General features: G+C 36.8%; 1 protein-coding gene across 1 annotated transcript in view; it reads right to left on the bottom strand.

The window, feature by feature from the left end:
- LOC145667778 (integrin beta-PS-like) overlaps positions 1-18977 on the bottom strand; it is a 203661-nt gene that overhangs the window by 83452 nt on the left and 101232 nt on the right. The window contains exons 5-7 of the mRNA XM_081735217.1: positions 14299-14466; positions 8263-8364; positions 3522-3686 (exon numbers count right to left, since the gene is read on the bottom strand). Coding sequence (XP_081591343.1) covers positions 3522-3686; positions 8263-8364; positions 14299-14466 — 435 coding nt within the window. The remainder of the gene's footprint in view (positions 1-3521; positions 3687-8262; positions 8365-14298; positions 14467-18977) is intronic.

Raw genomic sequence — 18977 nt, forward strand, 5'->3', positions numbered from 1 at the left:
TCTAAATGATAGCTCTTGTTTAGCCATAAAACAAGAGGAATCAATCGGTTCATTAGTTCTCGGTTTGAATCAACTTCTGCATTGCTTGCTCAATTAAAAATCAATTCTGGTTTCCCGAAAGTTTTCAATTTAGTTATTGTGGACAGGTGTGAATAACATTTTTCTTGGCGCAACTTGGGTTTGTGAAAATTGTTCATGTCACAAAAGCCATCATTCTTCCACACGTCCTTTTCTATGTGGAACAAAATACAAGGCCAGGAATACAGTTTGTTTCTTGTCTTACATGCAGTTAACTATTTCGAAGAATCAAAATAATCCGTTTTGATATTATGTATGTAATCTTTCATTTTTGTCTGAATGGAAATGCTTGAAGTTGTGCTATAATACCACTGGTTATTATTTGTTGCTTTTCTTGAAAATTAAGGAATTCAAATGATACCATGAATAATTGGTCCAGAATACAACACTGAAACGGCCGATCCCCACCCCTACTGTCTCCTGTACCAATTGAAGTAATATCACTGCTTGCGCCATCGCTTTGCTGCAAGGGACTCGATTTCTCAGACGAGTCCCCTTCCATATTTTATTCTACGAGTCATTTGCAAAATATATTGATAATCTAAAAAGTTCACACTTCACTAGATTTCTTAAATTGTCAAGATTAATACTGTAAATTTAATAGCGTTAAAACTATTAACTGTAAAAAGCAAACGAGCATTAAATTCGCTTACAACAGAACGCCCGTGCTTAGAGCTTATGGGGCGTTTACACTTAGTCGATTTGCGTTCGATTCAGTTGAATTGACGTCACTTTCAACTTAATCGACCGTGTAAACGGGACTTCAATTTAATCGCTTGTTGATCGAAGGCGGCTAATCGACTGGCAACTGAATTGAAAGACGTTCTATTTTCTGTGTCGATTTTATTTTCTTCTGCTATAACACCGCAAATTGTACCAATTACTTTTTGCTTGGACATCTTTAAAATTGCCAGTTGATTTCGAATCGACCAGAGGAGAGCGAATCGACAAGCAGCATTCAATTTCGGTTGAAACAATTGAACACATCCATCGATCTCATTCGGTCTAGTTGCTTCGATTTAGTCTCAAATGCAGCGAGTCGATTTAGCCGTGCGACTAAATCGACCAATGGTAAACGCCCCATTAGACAACATAATATGAGGACTAGCTGGCTGGACCCTGTTCCCTTCCCCGAGAAAAGCCGATTAAAACCCGAGCGTTTCCGATCTCCACTTCGCTGTCGCACCCAGCACACGGGCGCTGACTATAGTTATGTCAGAACAAGTGAAATAGTGTTATTTTACGAAAATAGAGAAATACAAACAATGTTTTCGTTTTCTTTGGTATATATTTATCACAAAATACTTTAATTAAAATGCCAGGGGACTAGCCTATTCCCCTAGTCCCCTTGACGGCACGCCGCTGCTTGTATCACTTGGTTTGAGAGTTATTAGACAGGAATAGCTTTGAGGTTTGAGAGTTGTGATAGATTTTGCAGATAGAATAAGTGCAAACATAGAGTTGCGGACGAGATGGTTTTCTGTATTGAAGTTTGTAGAGATAAATGTGTATAGGGTTACAATTGAACACTAATGTGAGTCTAATGAGACCCCTGTAATGAGACGTGTAATTAGACTTGTGATTGTATTTGGATTGCGATTAAATCTTGATATTATAACGATACTTAGGTGCTATGACTGCCGTTATGAAAAGTTAATTATGCATCAGTGGGATGCCTGTCACGTAAATAAAAGATTAAAAGGTTGGTTTTTATATTTTATTATAAAACAGATGATGATGATGGTAAGATGGATGATAAAACTGAAAGATCCGGAGTTCTTTAAACAAAGGGGAAGAATTTAAATTTCTGATTACACCGGTCTACACATTGACCAGAAGGGTCTTGGTTCATGACCGGGTGTCTCGTTAGCTGAAGGCTAGATCGAGACGGGAAAGTTAAAACATGCCAATGCAATGCTATGCGTAGTCATAGAGTGATGACTTCCTTTTTCCTCAAATGAACCTCTTTGAAAAAACAATTCAAATATGGTTTTGTCTACTCACGTATATCACTGCCTGATGCTGTCCAAGGAACTGGCTACTGATTGCGAATCTGTTATTGCTTTTGGAACGTTTAAGCGACGCACTAACACTTGTCTTCGGTTGACGAGGTCCTTGGTTCAAACCCGCCGGGGAAATTGGATCCTCTTCTTCTTTCCTCAAGGCGTTGCCTTGCAGACTCGCTGATCTCGCTGCTCGGCTTGGGACCTTGTAGTCCTGGGTTCGAACTCGGCTGGCGGCTGTCCTTTTGCGTCTACCTTCAGCGGATCTGGACTGAAACCTTGGAGTCCTTCCTGTAGGTCGTCCTGGGTATAGACGGTTCTGGACACTCGGACTGGCCGGATCAGCTACCTGGACCTCTGATTCTTGAAGTTACATCCCTGAAGACTGGCGCCGGGTCCTATGGGTCCTCGCGCAGAGCGACGGCGTTGACACACTATTCACTCGTGTGAAATGGATAAGACTGGACGAGTAAACTTTCTAATTCTGGGCTTATATATGAATAAGCATCCTGGTTTACTCATATAGGTTTTTAATTTTAATCTGGGGAAAGTGTGTTACTGTGACATCTTCGTTTCTATTTCCAGAATAACAGTTTGTACTGAAATCGTACTTGATGTCTACAGCTTCACACAAGAAATGTGAATTTCTTGATACTCAAAGATGATTGTTAAAATAAACGTATAATTCACTCCATTTTATTCGCATGTTCGCTACATTCCTCCGACCAAGATATGATACGGGCGACATCGAAGTATCCGCTAAGGCTTGTATAATTCACTCCATTTTATTCGCATGTTCGCTACAATATATAATAAACAGTACAACTAAAATATTGTGCTTTTCCTTCGTCACTTCCCAGGGATAATAAATAGAGCCGGTACAAATCATACATAACGTAGTATTCAGCAAGTTGTTTAGGGTACGTAATAGCACAGAAATATTAGTATACCTCAACTATAAGTTGTACTATTAACTGGGCAAAAATATCACACACATATCCCAATAATTTAATATATAAGAAGAATTGTTAGATTAATCGCGTTTATTCTTACTAAGGCGATATTTTCACAATGGCCTTCTGCTGATAAGTTTATTTTCTGCTTTTCAAGACGCTATTTATGATATTTACTACTTTTAACCCTTTCGCTCCCAGAGGGACACTATGTTCCACACATTTCTGGAAGTATTTATTGTGACTTATTTTCAATTTTATTTTCTGATGTTCCAATTGTTACCTCATGTTCCTTGAATGCTTGATTCTTATATTTGCCGATAGGTAGCACTGCAATAGCTGTTTCTATTGTGTATGCAGGGCTCGTTCCACTCTCTTTTAGAATTTCAGAAGAAAATTTAGGAGTGAAAGGTTTATTATTATTTGTCCCTTATTATTGTTTGGCACATATATATTTAATATCTTACCAAAATAGGTTTCTACTTACGTCATACTGATCCGTCACGAGTTTAATCACATTTGAGGAGTCCGCACTCAGCTCTCCAACTGACGCACCACTAATTCTATTTGCGAGTAACTCATACGTTTTAATTTGATTTTTAGTGACGGCAAAGATTAAGTTAATGTTGTTTAAACTTGCTTGATGATCCAACTGTCCACGAAGATATGTAATAAATAAATAAAATTGCAAATTAATACTAGGAAAAGTAAAACGAAATATTTGGCAGGTCATTTATAAGAAGTGTTATAAAAGTTTGTTATCAAGTTTGTTCTTTTTAAAAATAAGCTGGAAACTCTATGTATAGAAAAATCAAAATAATCTTCATTTCTCATTATTGTCGAATACGTTTACAAAGTTTACAAAGCATTTACAAAGCTTTATGGTATCAGATTTGCTCACATAAATTTTGATGTTTGCTTTCATTCGAGTATGAAAGTTCATATATACACATGCATGAAATACATTTAAGACCACCAACTATATACATCATCCAATTGGAACAAAATCTGCACCACAGTATGTGTAATTAACAGGTAACACTTCCCAAGTGTAACACTCCGATTTTGATAAAATTTGACAGGTAAATACTACACATAAAATAAACGAAAACGTGTTTTCTTATTTTCCGCGGAAAGACGGTTTAAGGGGGTAAAAAAAAACACCAAAAATTTTCAAAGTTGACGCCCGAAAGGCAAGAAAAAGTGGACCGAAGTGAATGAAATTGCACACAAATATTGTAGAGGTAAGATGAGGGAATACGTGTTTCGTATTTTCCTGGGAAAAACGGTTACGTGGGGCACGGACCCCTCCAAACCTTTGATCATGAAATATCAAAAGTGCTAGTAACAGTATGTCAGATGTGTGTAAAGGACATGAAGAATTGCAACGAAACTTTGTGTATGAACAATACGAAAAAATAAACGAATACGGGTTTACGGTTTTTTTTCTGCGGAAAAACAGTTTTAGGGGGCAAAAGTCCTCACCCAGAATTTTGGAACTTGACGCCCGAATGGCAAGAAGAAATGGGCCGAAGTGAATGAAATTGTGCACAAATATTGTAAAGATAAGATGAGGGTATACGTGTTTTGTATTTTCCTGAAAAAAAAAACTGTTGAGCGGACCGAGGCGTTGAGTGGAGGAAGGAGTAGACCGAATCCAATGAAATTGTATGTAGATATTGGATATGTAAAACAAGGCCCTTCGTGTTACACAAATGTCACCATCCGATTTCTTATTTGGCAGATCAACAACAAGCACAAATAGTATAGCGTATTTTATAGTATTTCAGGAGGCACCTCTAACTCTTACAATATTTTTCCGCATAAACAAACTCACGTATCGATTAATTTCCTGTTTGCTATTGATGTGCCAAATTTGAAGCAAAACGGATAGGACCACTTGAAAAACACGAAAGTCCTTATTTTACATAGGGTCTCACACAAATTCATTTGCTTCGGCACACTCCTTCCTGCGCTATTACGATAATATTTACTTTTTTTCGGAGGGTTCCTAGACCCCAACATGTTTTTCCGCACAAATTAAAACACGTTTCATTTATTGTTTTGCAAATTGTCCCTATACGAAGTTTCGTTGCAATTCTCCATACTCTTTAGGAACTTCTGACGTATACTTATTTGCATTTTTGATATTTCGTAATCAATAGTTTAGAAGTTCCGTGCCCCACTCAACCGCTTTTTTTTTTTTCAGAAAATACGAAACCCAATTACCTTAATTTACGTCTACAATATCTGTGCACAATTTCATTCAATTCGGTGCACTTCTTGCCTTTTGGGTCTCAAATTTCAAAATTTTGGATGGGGGCTTTTGCCCCCTAAAACCGTTTTTCCGCAAAAAAATAAACCCGTATTCCTTTATTTTTTTGCGTATTGTCCCTACACAATGTGTCGTTCCAATTCTTCATGTCCTTTAAGCACTTCTGACATACTGTTATTAGCACTTTTAATATTTCACGATCAAAGTTTTCAAGGCGTCTGTGTCCCACCCATACGTTTTTTTCCAGGAAAATACGAAAGAAGTATTCCCTATTTTACGTCTGCAATCTGTGCAGAATTTCGTTCACTTCAGTCCGCTTGTTTTTGCCTTTCTGGCGTCAACTTTCAAAATTTTGGCTGGGATTTTTTGCCTCCTAAAACCGTTTTTCCGCACAAAGTAAAAAACACGTGTTCGTTTATTTTATGTGTAGTATCTACCTGTCAAATTTTATCAAAATCGGAGTGTTACACTTGGGAAGTGTTACTTATTAGTTTGAACTTCCCAACATACGCCATCATAAATGACATATTATTGTAATGTCACCAGAACGTATATTTCTAGTAGTGTGAAGGTCATCGGTGAACACGACGATATGAGTATGCCAATTCGTTGTGTGTGGATGACAGTTTATATCTGCAATATCCGGACGCCAGCAAATCACTTGTGTAATTATGTAACTTCGAGAGTACATTGTATAATAAGGCTGCGAAAGACCCTGTTGTCATTGCACAGAACTGCGAGTATCGTCAACACCATTTTAGCATATGTATTATAATTAATGCTCATGTTCGTGGCGCTGTCTTCATGGAGGTCCCTCCAATGATGTTGTGAGCTAGGCAAAAAGTCATAATGTCCAACTGACAGGACGACTAACTTTAGCAGTGACGGTTGCAGCGGGTAGACCGGGGAGGCATGGCCTACCCAAAATTTTGAAAAATATATAAACGCTAAACGATATAGTAAAGAGTAAATATATTTTCCACTATTTATATTAAATGGTAGATAATTATTTAATAAATAACATCAACCACTACTGTCAAAGTAATTTCCTACTGCCATTAATCAATCAAATGCGTATATGTATCCACAAGCGAGGGAGCGGGCGTATCCAAAATTAAAATCCTAAAGCTGCCCCGGATAGTGCAATCCAAAGTTCCGTGGCCGCCACGTAAGTGCTCGATTATTGAAAACAGATCTACATGCCCACATTCCTCTCGCTCAATTGAACCTGACACCCTTTTTATCACGAGAATCCATTTGGTAGCGTCAGGAGAGAAAGACTCTAGGAAGAGAATTGTTTCTGTCTCAAATATAAGGTGGTCGTGTGCGTGTTGGTAGACGTGGAACTGAGCGGGGAAGATACATTTTATGTTTACACCCACCATACAGGACTCAAATCTGGCAATCCGTCCATTCCGTTTGCCTCTAATATTCACGCAAGTGACCATGAGTAGTTAATGTATATTCGTGACGTCATGAATCATGTTTCTCCGATTTTATCTGAACGTATTATGGAATAACATCTTCCAGTAAAATAAAGCTTCAGAGAAATTCACTTAGCCTGATAGGTGTTCGGTCATGAGTCCGATGGCGCCGTAACCAAGACAAACTTTCAGCATTTGTATGACCCACTCTCTGTTCGAACAATTTCCATACAAGTTGTTTATCATAGCATCCGTTTAATATTCTAACATTACCTGACTGCTTATACGTACAACATAGCTTGAGTGTAGTTATTATTCTCACTGAAAGCGTTTTCAAATTAATAATTTCAATAATTGTTGGGAGATTGGCAAGATGTGTTAAGTGGGTTAGTATTGGCAATATGAAAACAGATTAAAAGAAGAAAGAATTGCATTCACTGTGCATGTTATGTTCGTTGACATGACTTTTGCAGGAGTATAATAAGTATTTGTTTGTATTACCTAAACTTTATGTACATGTTTATATCGCTGGCACTTTGAGTGAAAATACAAGTCCAGTGGTACATTTGATAATGATTTATTTGCAGAATTGATTTATAATTTATATAAGAGAATGTTTATATGTGGTTAGGCCTATTTAGTAAGGCTAACACTGTATGGAAAGTTGTCGTTCAAACATATATTACAGCATGCATAAGAAATTTTCTACATATAACAATAATACTCATGATTATCTTATAATTGCCATTTATGTTTAATATCTCTAAACATTTCTATAAAATATATACCGGTAATAATTATTTTGATAAAGTGGATACTTTAAAATATCTAGGATCAATATTAATAGACGAAAACCATATTCATGAAGAAATTAAATGTCGACTAAAAGCAAGGAATTCGTGTTATTTATTAAGTTCAAATGTTTCATGTTATATAAGTTTTTACTTGATAAAATAAGTTGGAAAATAGTCTTTTATATTTTTTATGACTAAAATTAAAAATTCATACCTACAGGAGTTAATAACTGAAATATAAACATCACATTGTAAATGTAAGATATTAATAATAAGTAGTACCTTTAATGCTATTTAAATCTGATTACTTTAATTAAGTTTACTAAACGCGATCATCTAAGTGTAAATGACCCTATATATAACTATGTACAGCCTTGTTTGAAAACAAGACTGTTTATTCGCTCAACCCTTTTTGAAATGCCCGGTACTCTTAACTGCAGTTGAAATTGAATCAAGTAAGCATGAACTATCTTCAGCCACTTGAGACCTTTTTTTTTTTTAAGTAAGGTGGGTGTTCAAATTTTTTTGTGAACAAGACTGTATGTTTCCTTTCTTGCCTTTGCTACTATCTAATATTCTGTTCCAAGTGCAATTCATGTATCATTTTAAGCAATAAATTGTAAATAATATGAATTTCATTTAAAACTCATCATATATTTTTGTGTGTTCCAGTCCTCTGCTTCCTGATGTTCTGAGATATAATCATATTGTAACGTAATCAGTGGCTTTTCTTACCTGAGCAATTGATGGATAGTCAGTCAGAAGTGAATGCGTGTATAAATATCCTTTTTCATCTAAGTGACAACGTTCATCGTTAGGTGTTATAATACCTGCTAGCTGAAAAAAATACATAATTTTAAAAATGCAATAACTGATTTGTTTATATGTAAAAAGATACATGATAAGTGAGTGTTAAAAATAATATTCTCTTAAAACAATGTTGCAAAGGAAATGCTTCGTAGAAGTAAGTTAACCGTTTCTTAAGTTTATTCCATCTAAATTAGTTAATATGCACACCGATTTATCAATAAGGAGTCAACCGTTTCTTTAGTTTATTCCATCTAAATTAGATAATATGCACACCAATTTATCAATAAAGAGTTAAGAAGCACCCCTAATATGAGAAGCAAGCAGTCCCCGTAACTTGCGACAGCAGAGCAGGTAACTGCCAGAAATAGTGACCAAAAAAATCATTTACAGAAATCATTTCGCTATCGGAGCACATACAGATTATGTGGTATGCAGTTACGAAAAAAAGAAGACTGAAGACTGTTTTCTATCACAAGACAAATTCGAAGTAGTCACCACCGGGGATAAAAGTGGATCTGAAAAGGTAGGGGGACGCTTGACATCATGGCGTTCCTCGTGCCTATCTTTATCCATTGTATTTTTTTCGAAAGGGGAGCGCCAAAGATATTATTTTGGAAATAGGGGAACGACATCCGCCCTCATTCCCCCTCACTTTTACCCCTGGTCACCACTATCTCTAGAAGAATGTTTTTATTGAACGTTGCTACAAGATTGACGAGTATCAAAATTCATAATTTTCTATTCTAAGTGTAAAATCTCATGTGATGTGATATACCACTTATGATACGATACTTAATGTTATCTACTACACGATGCAGTAGTAAAGTTCTCGGATTGATTTCACAATGTAAAATATTATCTGCAGAAAGATGATGACCTTCAGCTTTCTACGTAATTACGTTCTTTCTCGATCAATTTTGTTTGTTCGTACAGCAATTGAAAGTTAATGGAGAAATCATCTTGGATGTCCTTCAGTTTCCTCGTAACGACCATCATGGTGGGCTCCTTAAACATGTTGGTTTTGAGGAGAAGTTTTACACATTCAGAAACAGAAAGTAATAGCCTCAAGTCAAATCTGGCGAGTACGGTGGATAGCTGATGGCATTAACCAGTTTTGGACCAAAAATGGCTTGACAATACTAGAGTTGTGTGAAGTGGCATAGTCGTGGGGAAGAATCATATTGCCAGAGCTGATTAATTGTGGCCCGACACCGGTCATTTACTGAAGAAGCCATTTCATGATCCCTTAGACAGAAGCTGCCATTGGTGGTCTGATTTTTCCGAACAAATTCATGGTGAAAGAGTCCATTGACATCAACTAGGCAATCAACAAAGACTACTTGACTCCTGAATTCTGATTAGTCTTGGCATCCCTTGACTGACCAACTCCGACGATTGTTATGTGGCAATAGGATCATACTTTAAATATCATATTTCATCCTCGATGACAGTGGTTTTCAGGAAATTTGGCGAGGAATTTGTGGCATGGTTCAATTCTTTGCATGATACATTAACATTTGCTGACTCTTCTGTTGAACATTCAGAATGTGTGTGGTACAAAACAGGTACACTTCTTTCTCTTCTCTAAATCTTCATAGATAACGCATCCAATAGTCCCCTTTTTGATGCCGAAGCTACTTCTGCTTTACCCGAAGGCTCAAATGATTGTCTCTAGGAATAAGATTCCCCATGAAGTACATAGAAGTTTTGTCATTTCTTCGTGTTCTCCCATAGTCCTCCAAAGACTTCTTATCCTCATGAATGTGTTTGTGCCACTCAGATGTGCCTATTCTTAATATTGTTTCATGCTCGTAAGCAAGTCATGAGTTTCAGAGAATAATTTTCTCAATTTACGTAAAACTTGATTTAAAATCTATGCTGTATACTGACAACACGAACGAGTTTCTGCTCAGCATGTGATACTGCTAAACTCCACTCCTCGACTGATGGCCGGAACGTGCTGAAATTTGATCCAATCACTCAAAAGGCATGTGCGCTCGTGACGCTATTGTTGTTCATGTGATAGGTTGCTTCCTTTGATTGCAAAATATGCAATCTGGCAAATTTATTGTTATACTGTGTACTTAGTATTTATAATAAATGCAAATTTAGAGTTTTGCAAAATACTCTATTTATTATTAATACAAAATACAACATACTTGAAACGTAGACTTGCTTGATACGACAGTCCTAGTTGTCTACTAAAATTTTTTTTCTCCTTCAATATACATTGTAAAAAAATCTTCATTCCTTCTATTCAATTCCAAGACTGGTCACCAACATATATATCCAAAGCTCATATCTTAAATGAAATATACTCAGCAATTCCTCTTAAATCAATTTTTTATTCAAAATTAAGCACCTTTGCTAATATGGGATCAACTCTCGCAAATGTCATCTCGCACATCGAGAAGGGATTCACAATTAAATCTCTTAAATATTTACTTCCAAGTCCATAAAATAAACTTCTAAATAATTTATCTAATGATTTTATTCTAAATTCTATACTGATACACAAATCAAACCACTGTGAGAACCAACAAAGGCATTCTCTTACAAGTGTGGTGCAAACCTCCTAATCTCTGAAGGTGCCTATGCTCATCTGTGGGACACCTGATCTATTCCTACTCATGTGAAACCTGATCACGGAAAGCACACTAAACATGATTCTAGCAATTAAATTTACATATAGGATGAGACGAGACTAAAGTTAGGAAGGATTCCAAAATAGAGATCAAATGATCTCTAAAGATCAGATTTGAAAGGTAAACTTAAAGCAAAACTCCAGTCATCTTCATAAAAGCGGAACCTATTTAGATCAACTCTATCGACCAGGCCTTATATAAAGGTAACCAAGGAAGTTGTGTCGCTTTTCACTCACCACCTTCGAACATTGATATGTCACCTAAGACGTACCTGGAAGGTCAGAAACAGTCCCCATCGGCAGCGACGTTCCAACGTTTTTGGAAGGCCACGGATTCCATCGCGGTAGAACTTGCTGGGCCGTGAATGAAGGTATCAAGTGCATTTTACACTTCTACTAGGGATTTGAACTGGCGTCCTCTAAGATGATTGTCCAAGGAATGGAACAGGTGAAAATCGGACGAAGCAATGTCCGAGGAGTATGGCGGAGGCAATAATGTTTCACATCTAAGGCATAGAATGGTGTCCCGGGTCATCCTAGCTACGTGGGTTTAGTGTTGTCCTGTAACAGAAGAACCCCTTTGTGATTCAGAACTCCAGAGTTTAGAGTTTTTCTTGAACACGGCTCAACTGCTGACAGTTCATAGTTGTATTGATGTTCTGACCAGCCGGTAGCAGTTCCTGATGCACGATGCCACGAGCAGTCCTCCAAAACTTCTTCTGGTGCAGTGCTGGTTTCGGCTGTTTTGGAACCGGTTCATGGGATGTTAACCAATGATGACGGCGCCGTGGAGCTTCGTACAGGACCTACTCCTCATCACATGTCAATACCTCGTTCAGAAATGGCTCTTTCCTCAGACGAAACAGCAAGAAATCACAGGTGTCTGCTCGCGTTGCCTTGTGGTCCGGAGTCATAGCACGTGGGACTCCTCGACCGACTCATCAACAACTGATCTTCGCCTTATCTCCATCCGTATTCAACTAACGGTGTGATGGCCAATTGAACACAGACCTCCACAAAAAGCGACAGAACATTCTTGGTTATCATTATATAGCCTTGTAACCATATGGTTCGCTTATCGAATATTAATGAAGAAAATTTTAACTTTTTAAGTGAACCTCGTAAAAAAGCACTCTTAAGAATTTTTCTCTTAGCAAACAAATGAATTAACATATGTATGTGTGCGTCGCGTCTGCGACAGAAGTCTTGGTGAACCCTCTCGTCTCTCCAAATAAGGTGCTAAAATCCGACATAGAGAGCAAACTTCGTCTCCAAAAATTCCTGCCTATAGGTTGTCATAGTTCTTTTTAGCTCGGACATCAACAGTTTGCATCGCAAGCCTCTTTGTTGGGTAGAAACGCTGACAGGCGGGGAAAAATGATGAGTCAGTCTGACAATTGTTTCTGGTGCAATAACAGCTTATAACCTCTCAGTATGTAAAGAAATATGTGAATTTACAAAAGCACAATCAAAACAAAATAAAATGCTATTTACATACGCTTGCATGATTTAGTGTAACGTAAAATATCGTTAGTGCAACATATTATTCAAAATAACAGAAAATGTAAAGCAACGCAGTCCAAAGCCTTCGGACAACTCGCAAAAGTTAAATCCAAAGGAGTCAAAAAAGAAGATAAGATGGAAAGTAAGGGAATTAATTCCCCCAATCTTAAGGACATCCCCCTGGGACCACCAAAGATTATTTTTCCTCAGCATCAAAGTGAGTGAGAAGTGAAAGTGCAAAATAATAATAATAAAAAACGCACGATGTAGTGAAGTTCAACCGGTAACCCGTGTCTTCCGCGCTCAGAGTGAAGATATTTGGGCCAAGTGTTAAATTGCATTATCATATCCATTATGTAAATTAAAGTGCCAAACTGTAGTTTATCTTGTATTAGTGAAGTTTCAGTGTTATTGATTAAAATCAAGAAAATATAATTACACGTATCCTTACATCATAATTTATCAAAATTATCATTATGATTTAAATTCGTATGTTAGAGTTTAAGATAACCTAATTTATTTTTCTTTCCAGCATAAATAATTAATGCCCATGCAACGTAATAATGTTTACATTATTAAATTGTATTGCCATTAGAGATACAATTGGAATCAGTCTTTATGTCAATTTCCCAGATTGTTCTGACCCGAACTCTGAACCGTGTTGTCCAGTGGTTATATGGTCGGCTTTGGTAGAAAGTCCGAACTGCTATTGAACTCTAAAGGAGACTTCAGAAACATAAAGGATCGAATCCCGGACTGTTGTAAATGTCTAAGCCCTCCTAGGGAACTGTAGGACACGAACCACATACAGTTATAGCCTGACACCAAACGAACGTGAATCCAGAGACGTTAAATCAATATTCAAAGATCCAAGCAGTGGCCATAAACGAGACCAAAACCTCTACACAATATCCAAGATTGGAAGTTAAAAGTAACATCTTTTAAAAGTAATATAACAATAGTTTTCATTGGATATCCAAAAGCTTTCATCTATCCTGGTAAACTCTCCTGCAATTCTTTATTAAACTAAAACGGGCATAAACATTTCAAGAATACATTCAAGCATCTAACCCCTTGAACTCAGTCGTCCAATCCCTTCCATTATTCTATATCTTACTGGTTCTATTCCAAATTACAGTCATTTCTTTGACTAGTATCTAATACAAGGGTCTCCGATCCCTTAGCTGAACTAACAAGTAAAAGCCTGCTTGCTTCTCTCAAAGAAGTTTCAAAGTGGTTCCAAGAACAAATTTGCTTGTTCCTTTTATACAAAAATCCAAGATAGTTGTATGATCCGCCCTCTTTATAAAAGCACTTCTATTATATTCCATATGGAAACAAAAGAGGGAGATTTCTCAGCGTAACACGTGAATTTCCCTTCTCCCTTCTGCAGGAGTTCTCTGATCGATTGGTCCACAGCGTGACTAAACCGATGTTTCAAATTAGCTAAAGAAAGCGTTGAAAGAAAAGTATTTTAAAAAGTCGTGTAGAAAGATCTAGCTTTCTACATGACTAAACATACATAATATATATGAAAATGATTAAATAATATCAATTATTTATTCATATAAAATACTTGCATGTCAAGACAGTAAGTGCTAAAAGGACACTTGCACTCCTGGGTACCAGCGTTGGATTTCAGGTAGAAGAACCTAATTTGAATGCATTATAATGATTCGAATTATATTTTAAAATGTAAATTTACGTCTCATATAGCTTCGGTACTAGAAAGGAACTCTAAACTCCAATCATTTACTCAGTAATTAGAACCATAAAGTATTGTCTGAAAAACAGCAATCATTAACGTAACTTACTTTTCCATCTCCGGCTAAATGAAAGTCAGCATCTGTAGAAAAAACTAAAAGACGGCGTGCCTTCTCTCTCCAACCAATTTCTTTGCACACCATTGACTGCATAATAGCATCAAACCCGCCTTCAGGAGTATCCAAATTACCCGATATTGCAGCATTAGTAACCTCTACCTACAAATAGGATCAAATAAATATGTTAGAGACATGCTTAATATAACTAAATACAGCAAACATTAATTACAAAAATACGTCAAATTTAACGTATTACTTCTAAATGGCTTAATAGTGCATGGAATTAGTGACGGAAAGCAACAAAATATTTCACTTCCAGCTACCAGTTTGCAATTTTACATAGATCTTATATGTATACCAAAGGACAAGAATACGACAGTAGATACTTGATCTGACGTCCAGAACTCCTGAGGCGACGTCATCAAAATGGTGGAGAAGTCGATTTAAGAAATAAGCTCTATCTCCGTTACTTAAGGACCGATTTTCTTCAATATCAGCTTATTTTAAAGGATATTAAATTTGCAATCAAACTTGTAACCAAACCATTTCCTCTAAAATTAACCTTTCGGAGTTATTTAAGAATTTATTAAATTAATGAGAATTTATTTAAGAAAAATACAAAAATAACTTCGAAACCCTTAGTTTTAGACGAAACACTTAGGTAATGTGTCTAATTGTCAATTTAATTACCTTTAAAATGAGCTATTAACGTAGAAAATCGGTCCATAAATAACTGAGATGTAACATATAACGTGTTAATTACATTACTAAAATGGCTGTCACAAATTCTAAGAGTTCAAATACTACACTTCCATGTACCAGTCTCAAACTTTAGACAGTACTTATACATAATAAATAATAAAATAACTGGGAGACACTTGATTTAACACGCTGAACTCCAATGTTCAACAAAATGGTCGCCGGGACAAAAAGCATAGGTTTGCTTAAATACACCTATCTCCGTTACCGATCATTTGATTGAGTCTTTCCATTATTCCATTTGAGCTATTTGAAAGAGCATGAAATAAACTACAACAATTTATTCGATTTAGTATATAGTGTGGCAAAGCCTGTATTTTCAGATAGCAGAGCTCATAATTTAACGATTAATTTTATGTTTATTTGGAATATTGGATTTATTAAAGATTTTAAATTTTTATTTGGTGAAGGAAAAATAACGAATATAATTTATGTCAAGCTTACGATTCTTGATAATGCAAGTTTTATGAAATTTATACAATTCTTTTGTCAGCTAATAAAAACAAGTAAAAGCACATAATTAGTAGTCTGCGAATGCAGGAACTAAATTTAGAAAATGTGTTGGCAAGAACAATTTGTAAAATCCTTTGAGTTGCAATTGTATAACGTTTGTGAACACGAAACACATTCACGGGTATGTAGAAATTGTCTAGAATCATGAGATCAGAGCATTCCAAGTATTGAGTTGTTGTTCGCGAAACAAGGAAGCAACCTTGTTTTTCCAAAGAAAGGAGGACACACGTGCTTGACGTCAGTCGACACCATCGAATTCCGGAGGACGATTTTCAAACAAAACCAGAGGACAGGAGGTCTCTAGATGAGAGAGAGAAGTACCGAGTCGATAGAGTGAAAAAGTTCCAATACAACGGAGTCGTTCGTATGTGACTTGGAAGTACCGCTCCGATTACGAAGTTGAGACTGGAGTCTCAAAGCACTTATATTCAACGAACTAACTTTGGGAGTTAGTTACCTAGGACATTGGTCAGAGAAGCCGTTACCAATGTTAGCCGTGTCTTAATCAGAGAGACACCTATCCAGGACGATATCAACTTGGCGATATCGACACTCAGAGTCCAGCCCCAGGAGAGCACCACCAGCGACCATCGACGGAAGTCATCATTCAAGGTATGTGTGACCTCGAAATCAGTGATCAAATGCTCAATGCTTGGCATGCGTTGCTCTTCTGGCAAACTTTCTAGATATCCGTTTTAGAACACAACATTTACACAACAACACCTAGTAATCAGAAATATAACTGTCAATTATTCATGTAATCTCCGAGTTGTAATTTTATTATAAATAGAGTGTAATATAAGGGTTGTCATGGTAGGAGATGCTGGGTTTTTGATCTCAGTGCATAGAAAATATAAGTACCACCCGCCCGCCCTCGCTAGAAATGTTAAGTGGATTAGTAGCATGTCATGGTGGAGTATGCTTAGGGTTCGATTCCCGGCGAGACTAGGTCGTAATAAGGCCACTAATGCCATGATGGAGATGCTGTGAGGCTAATGCCTTTTTGTAACGATCCCAGTGCAATACAAAGGGTGTCATGGCGGAGATGTTCTGGGTCTTTCTCAGAAAAGCATGTTAAGATTAACTCTCGCAGAAGATTATTAACGTAGCTAAATTAATTCCCACCCTCGCTAATGTCATGGTTGGAGATTACTTGTTTGATTCTAGTTGCTACAAATATAAATAATTCCCACCCACCCACCCTTACTAATGATACGGGAAGTACAGTGGAAGTACAGTAGTTGCATAATTATTTTTAAGCCCTTGTTACCACTTAAGAATAACGTTTAAACTTCAGCGATGAATGAGTAAGAGTCACGAGTTTGATTCTTGGCTGAATAACATAAAATATAGTTATGGGTCGTAGTGATATTTTTCAATTTATTGTAACGGATAGCGTTCAAGGAACGAAGTAATTTTATTTTAGTGTGGTCGACAAAATTCAATTACTTTTACGACATATTTAGTGATAATATACTCCATTATTATTGTAAGTAATAACGTAGTAAAATATTTGTAAGAAATTTAATGAATGTGTAGAGCGAGAAAGCAGTGTAAATCTTCCACAGCGAAGTGGCTTGCGCGAGTAGTTACGAACGTTGCCGATCGGAGACGACGGTACACGAGCGCACAAAGCGAGAGAGTAGTTGATTCCATCCTTTGCGGCGACTCAAGGTCGAGCGAAGAGCAGCAAAATAATAATAAGATCTTATGATTTGTTTTACTATAAAGTAATAACAACTTAGAGTTATAGTTAAAATCAACCCATTCTTAAGTTAGTAGTTAATATTATTGTGAATAGCACTATTAAGTCAATAACGATGTTGTCTTTGAAGAACAACCATAGGGTGCATTATCCCGTACTAAAGGATAATGGAAAGACCGCTACGATGTTTAATAAGTCCAGATACTATTATCTAGACTTAGGAGTTCTCAAACATTTCGTAGAATATAATCCTACGTACAATGAGGATAAAGAACAGACGTTTAGGAATAATGTACTAGGGTTAAGGTATAAACATTATTACTTGATAGAGTTTTACGAGAAGAACTTCAGTATTGACGAATTAGTGGAATTAGGATTCAGACGGCATTTTATGTCCGTAATAACAGGAATTTCTGAAACTAATACTATAGTGCAAGTTCTATATTTTTTCCAATCAAAAATGAGCAATTGAGGTACAAGATATGTGCTTTGTTCAGTTCTGGAGCTAGCCAGGAGAAAGTTAACGAATGGCTACACCGCTTTAGAAATAAGTTCGAATATACACAGGCAGTGAAAAAGTTCCAAGTGAGTCGATAGAGTGAAAAAGTTCCAATACAACGGAGACGTTCGTATGTGACTTGGAAGTACCGCTCCAATTACAAAGTTGAGACTGGAGTCTCAAAGCACTTATATTCAACGAACTAACTTTGGGAGTTAGTTACCTAGGACATTGGTCAGAGAAGCCGTTACCAATGTTAGCCGTGTCTTAATCAGAGAGACACCTATCCAGGACGATATCAACTTGGCGATATCGACACTCAGAGTCCAGCCCCAGGAGAGCACCACCAGCGACCATCGACGGAAGTCATCATTCAAGGTATGTGTGACCTCGAAATCAGTGATCAAATGCTCAATGCTTGGCATGCGTTGCTCTTCTGGCAAACTTTCTAGATATCCGTTTTAGAACACAACATTTACACAGCAACACCTAGTAATCTTAAATATAACTGTCAATTATCCATTTAATCTCTGAGTTGTCATTTTAAGTTAATCCCCATAAGAAACATGCTTAAAGTGTTTACCTCTCGCATAGAAATCAGTAACGTACCCACTCATTCTAGATGGTGAGTGGAAGGACATCTTCTCAGTTCAAAGATTACATCCCCGTTTCAAAGGCACGAACTGAGAAGGTTGTCAATAGGTAAATGGTTTATGAACTATATGTGGCGATGACAACTTGGAAGTGGGTGAAACGAAGATCCGTGCAGTTTCTTCCGGTAGGTGGCAGAAATTTCTACTTGCAGAAAACGCAAAAAAAAAAGTTTCGTCTTTTGCAAGTGGGGACTTCTGTTACCGAATTATTAGAAAAGAAACAAACTAGATTCTATCCTGCAATGTTTGCAATGTGGAGCGTTTGCTTGGCTCACTACATTGTTTATTTATTGCAATTCGCGCATTCAGTTTGTTTTTAAGTTTCTATTAATTCAGGTTCAGATATAGCCTCTAATCGCTGAGGCATTATATTATATACCTTGGAACAACAATAAGTTTTAATAGTCAGATTTGTTTCACATATAAAACTACAGAAAATAATATGGGAGCAAGAGGCAAGTTGAAATTTTCGAGCAGTTTGTAAGACTAGAAAGATGAGTCTCAAACCCCTATATATTGATTGGAAACTGTTTTGTTTGCC

The sequence above is a fragment of the Thermobia domestica genome, chromosome 13, assembly GCF_964235325.1.
Source record: "Thermobia domestica chromosome 13, izTheDome1.hap1.1, whole genome shotgun sequence".
Classification (NCBI taxonomy): Eukaryota; Metazoa; Arthropoda; class Insecta; order Zygentoma; family Lepismatidae; genus Thermobia; species Thermobia domestica.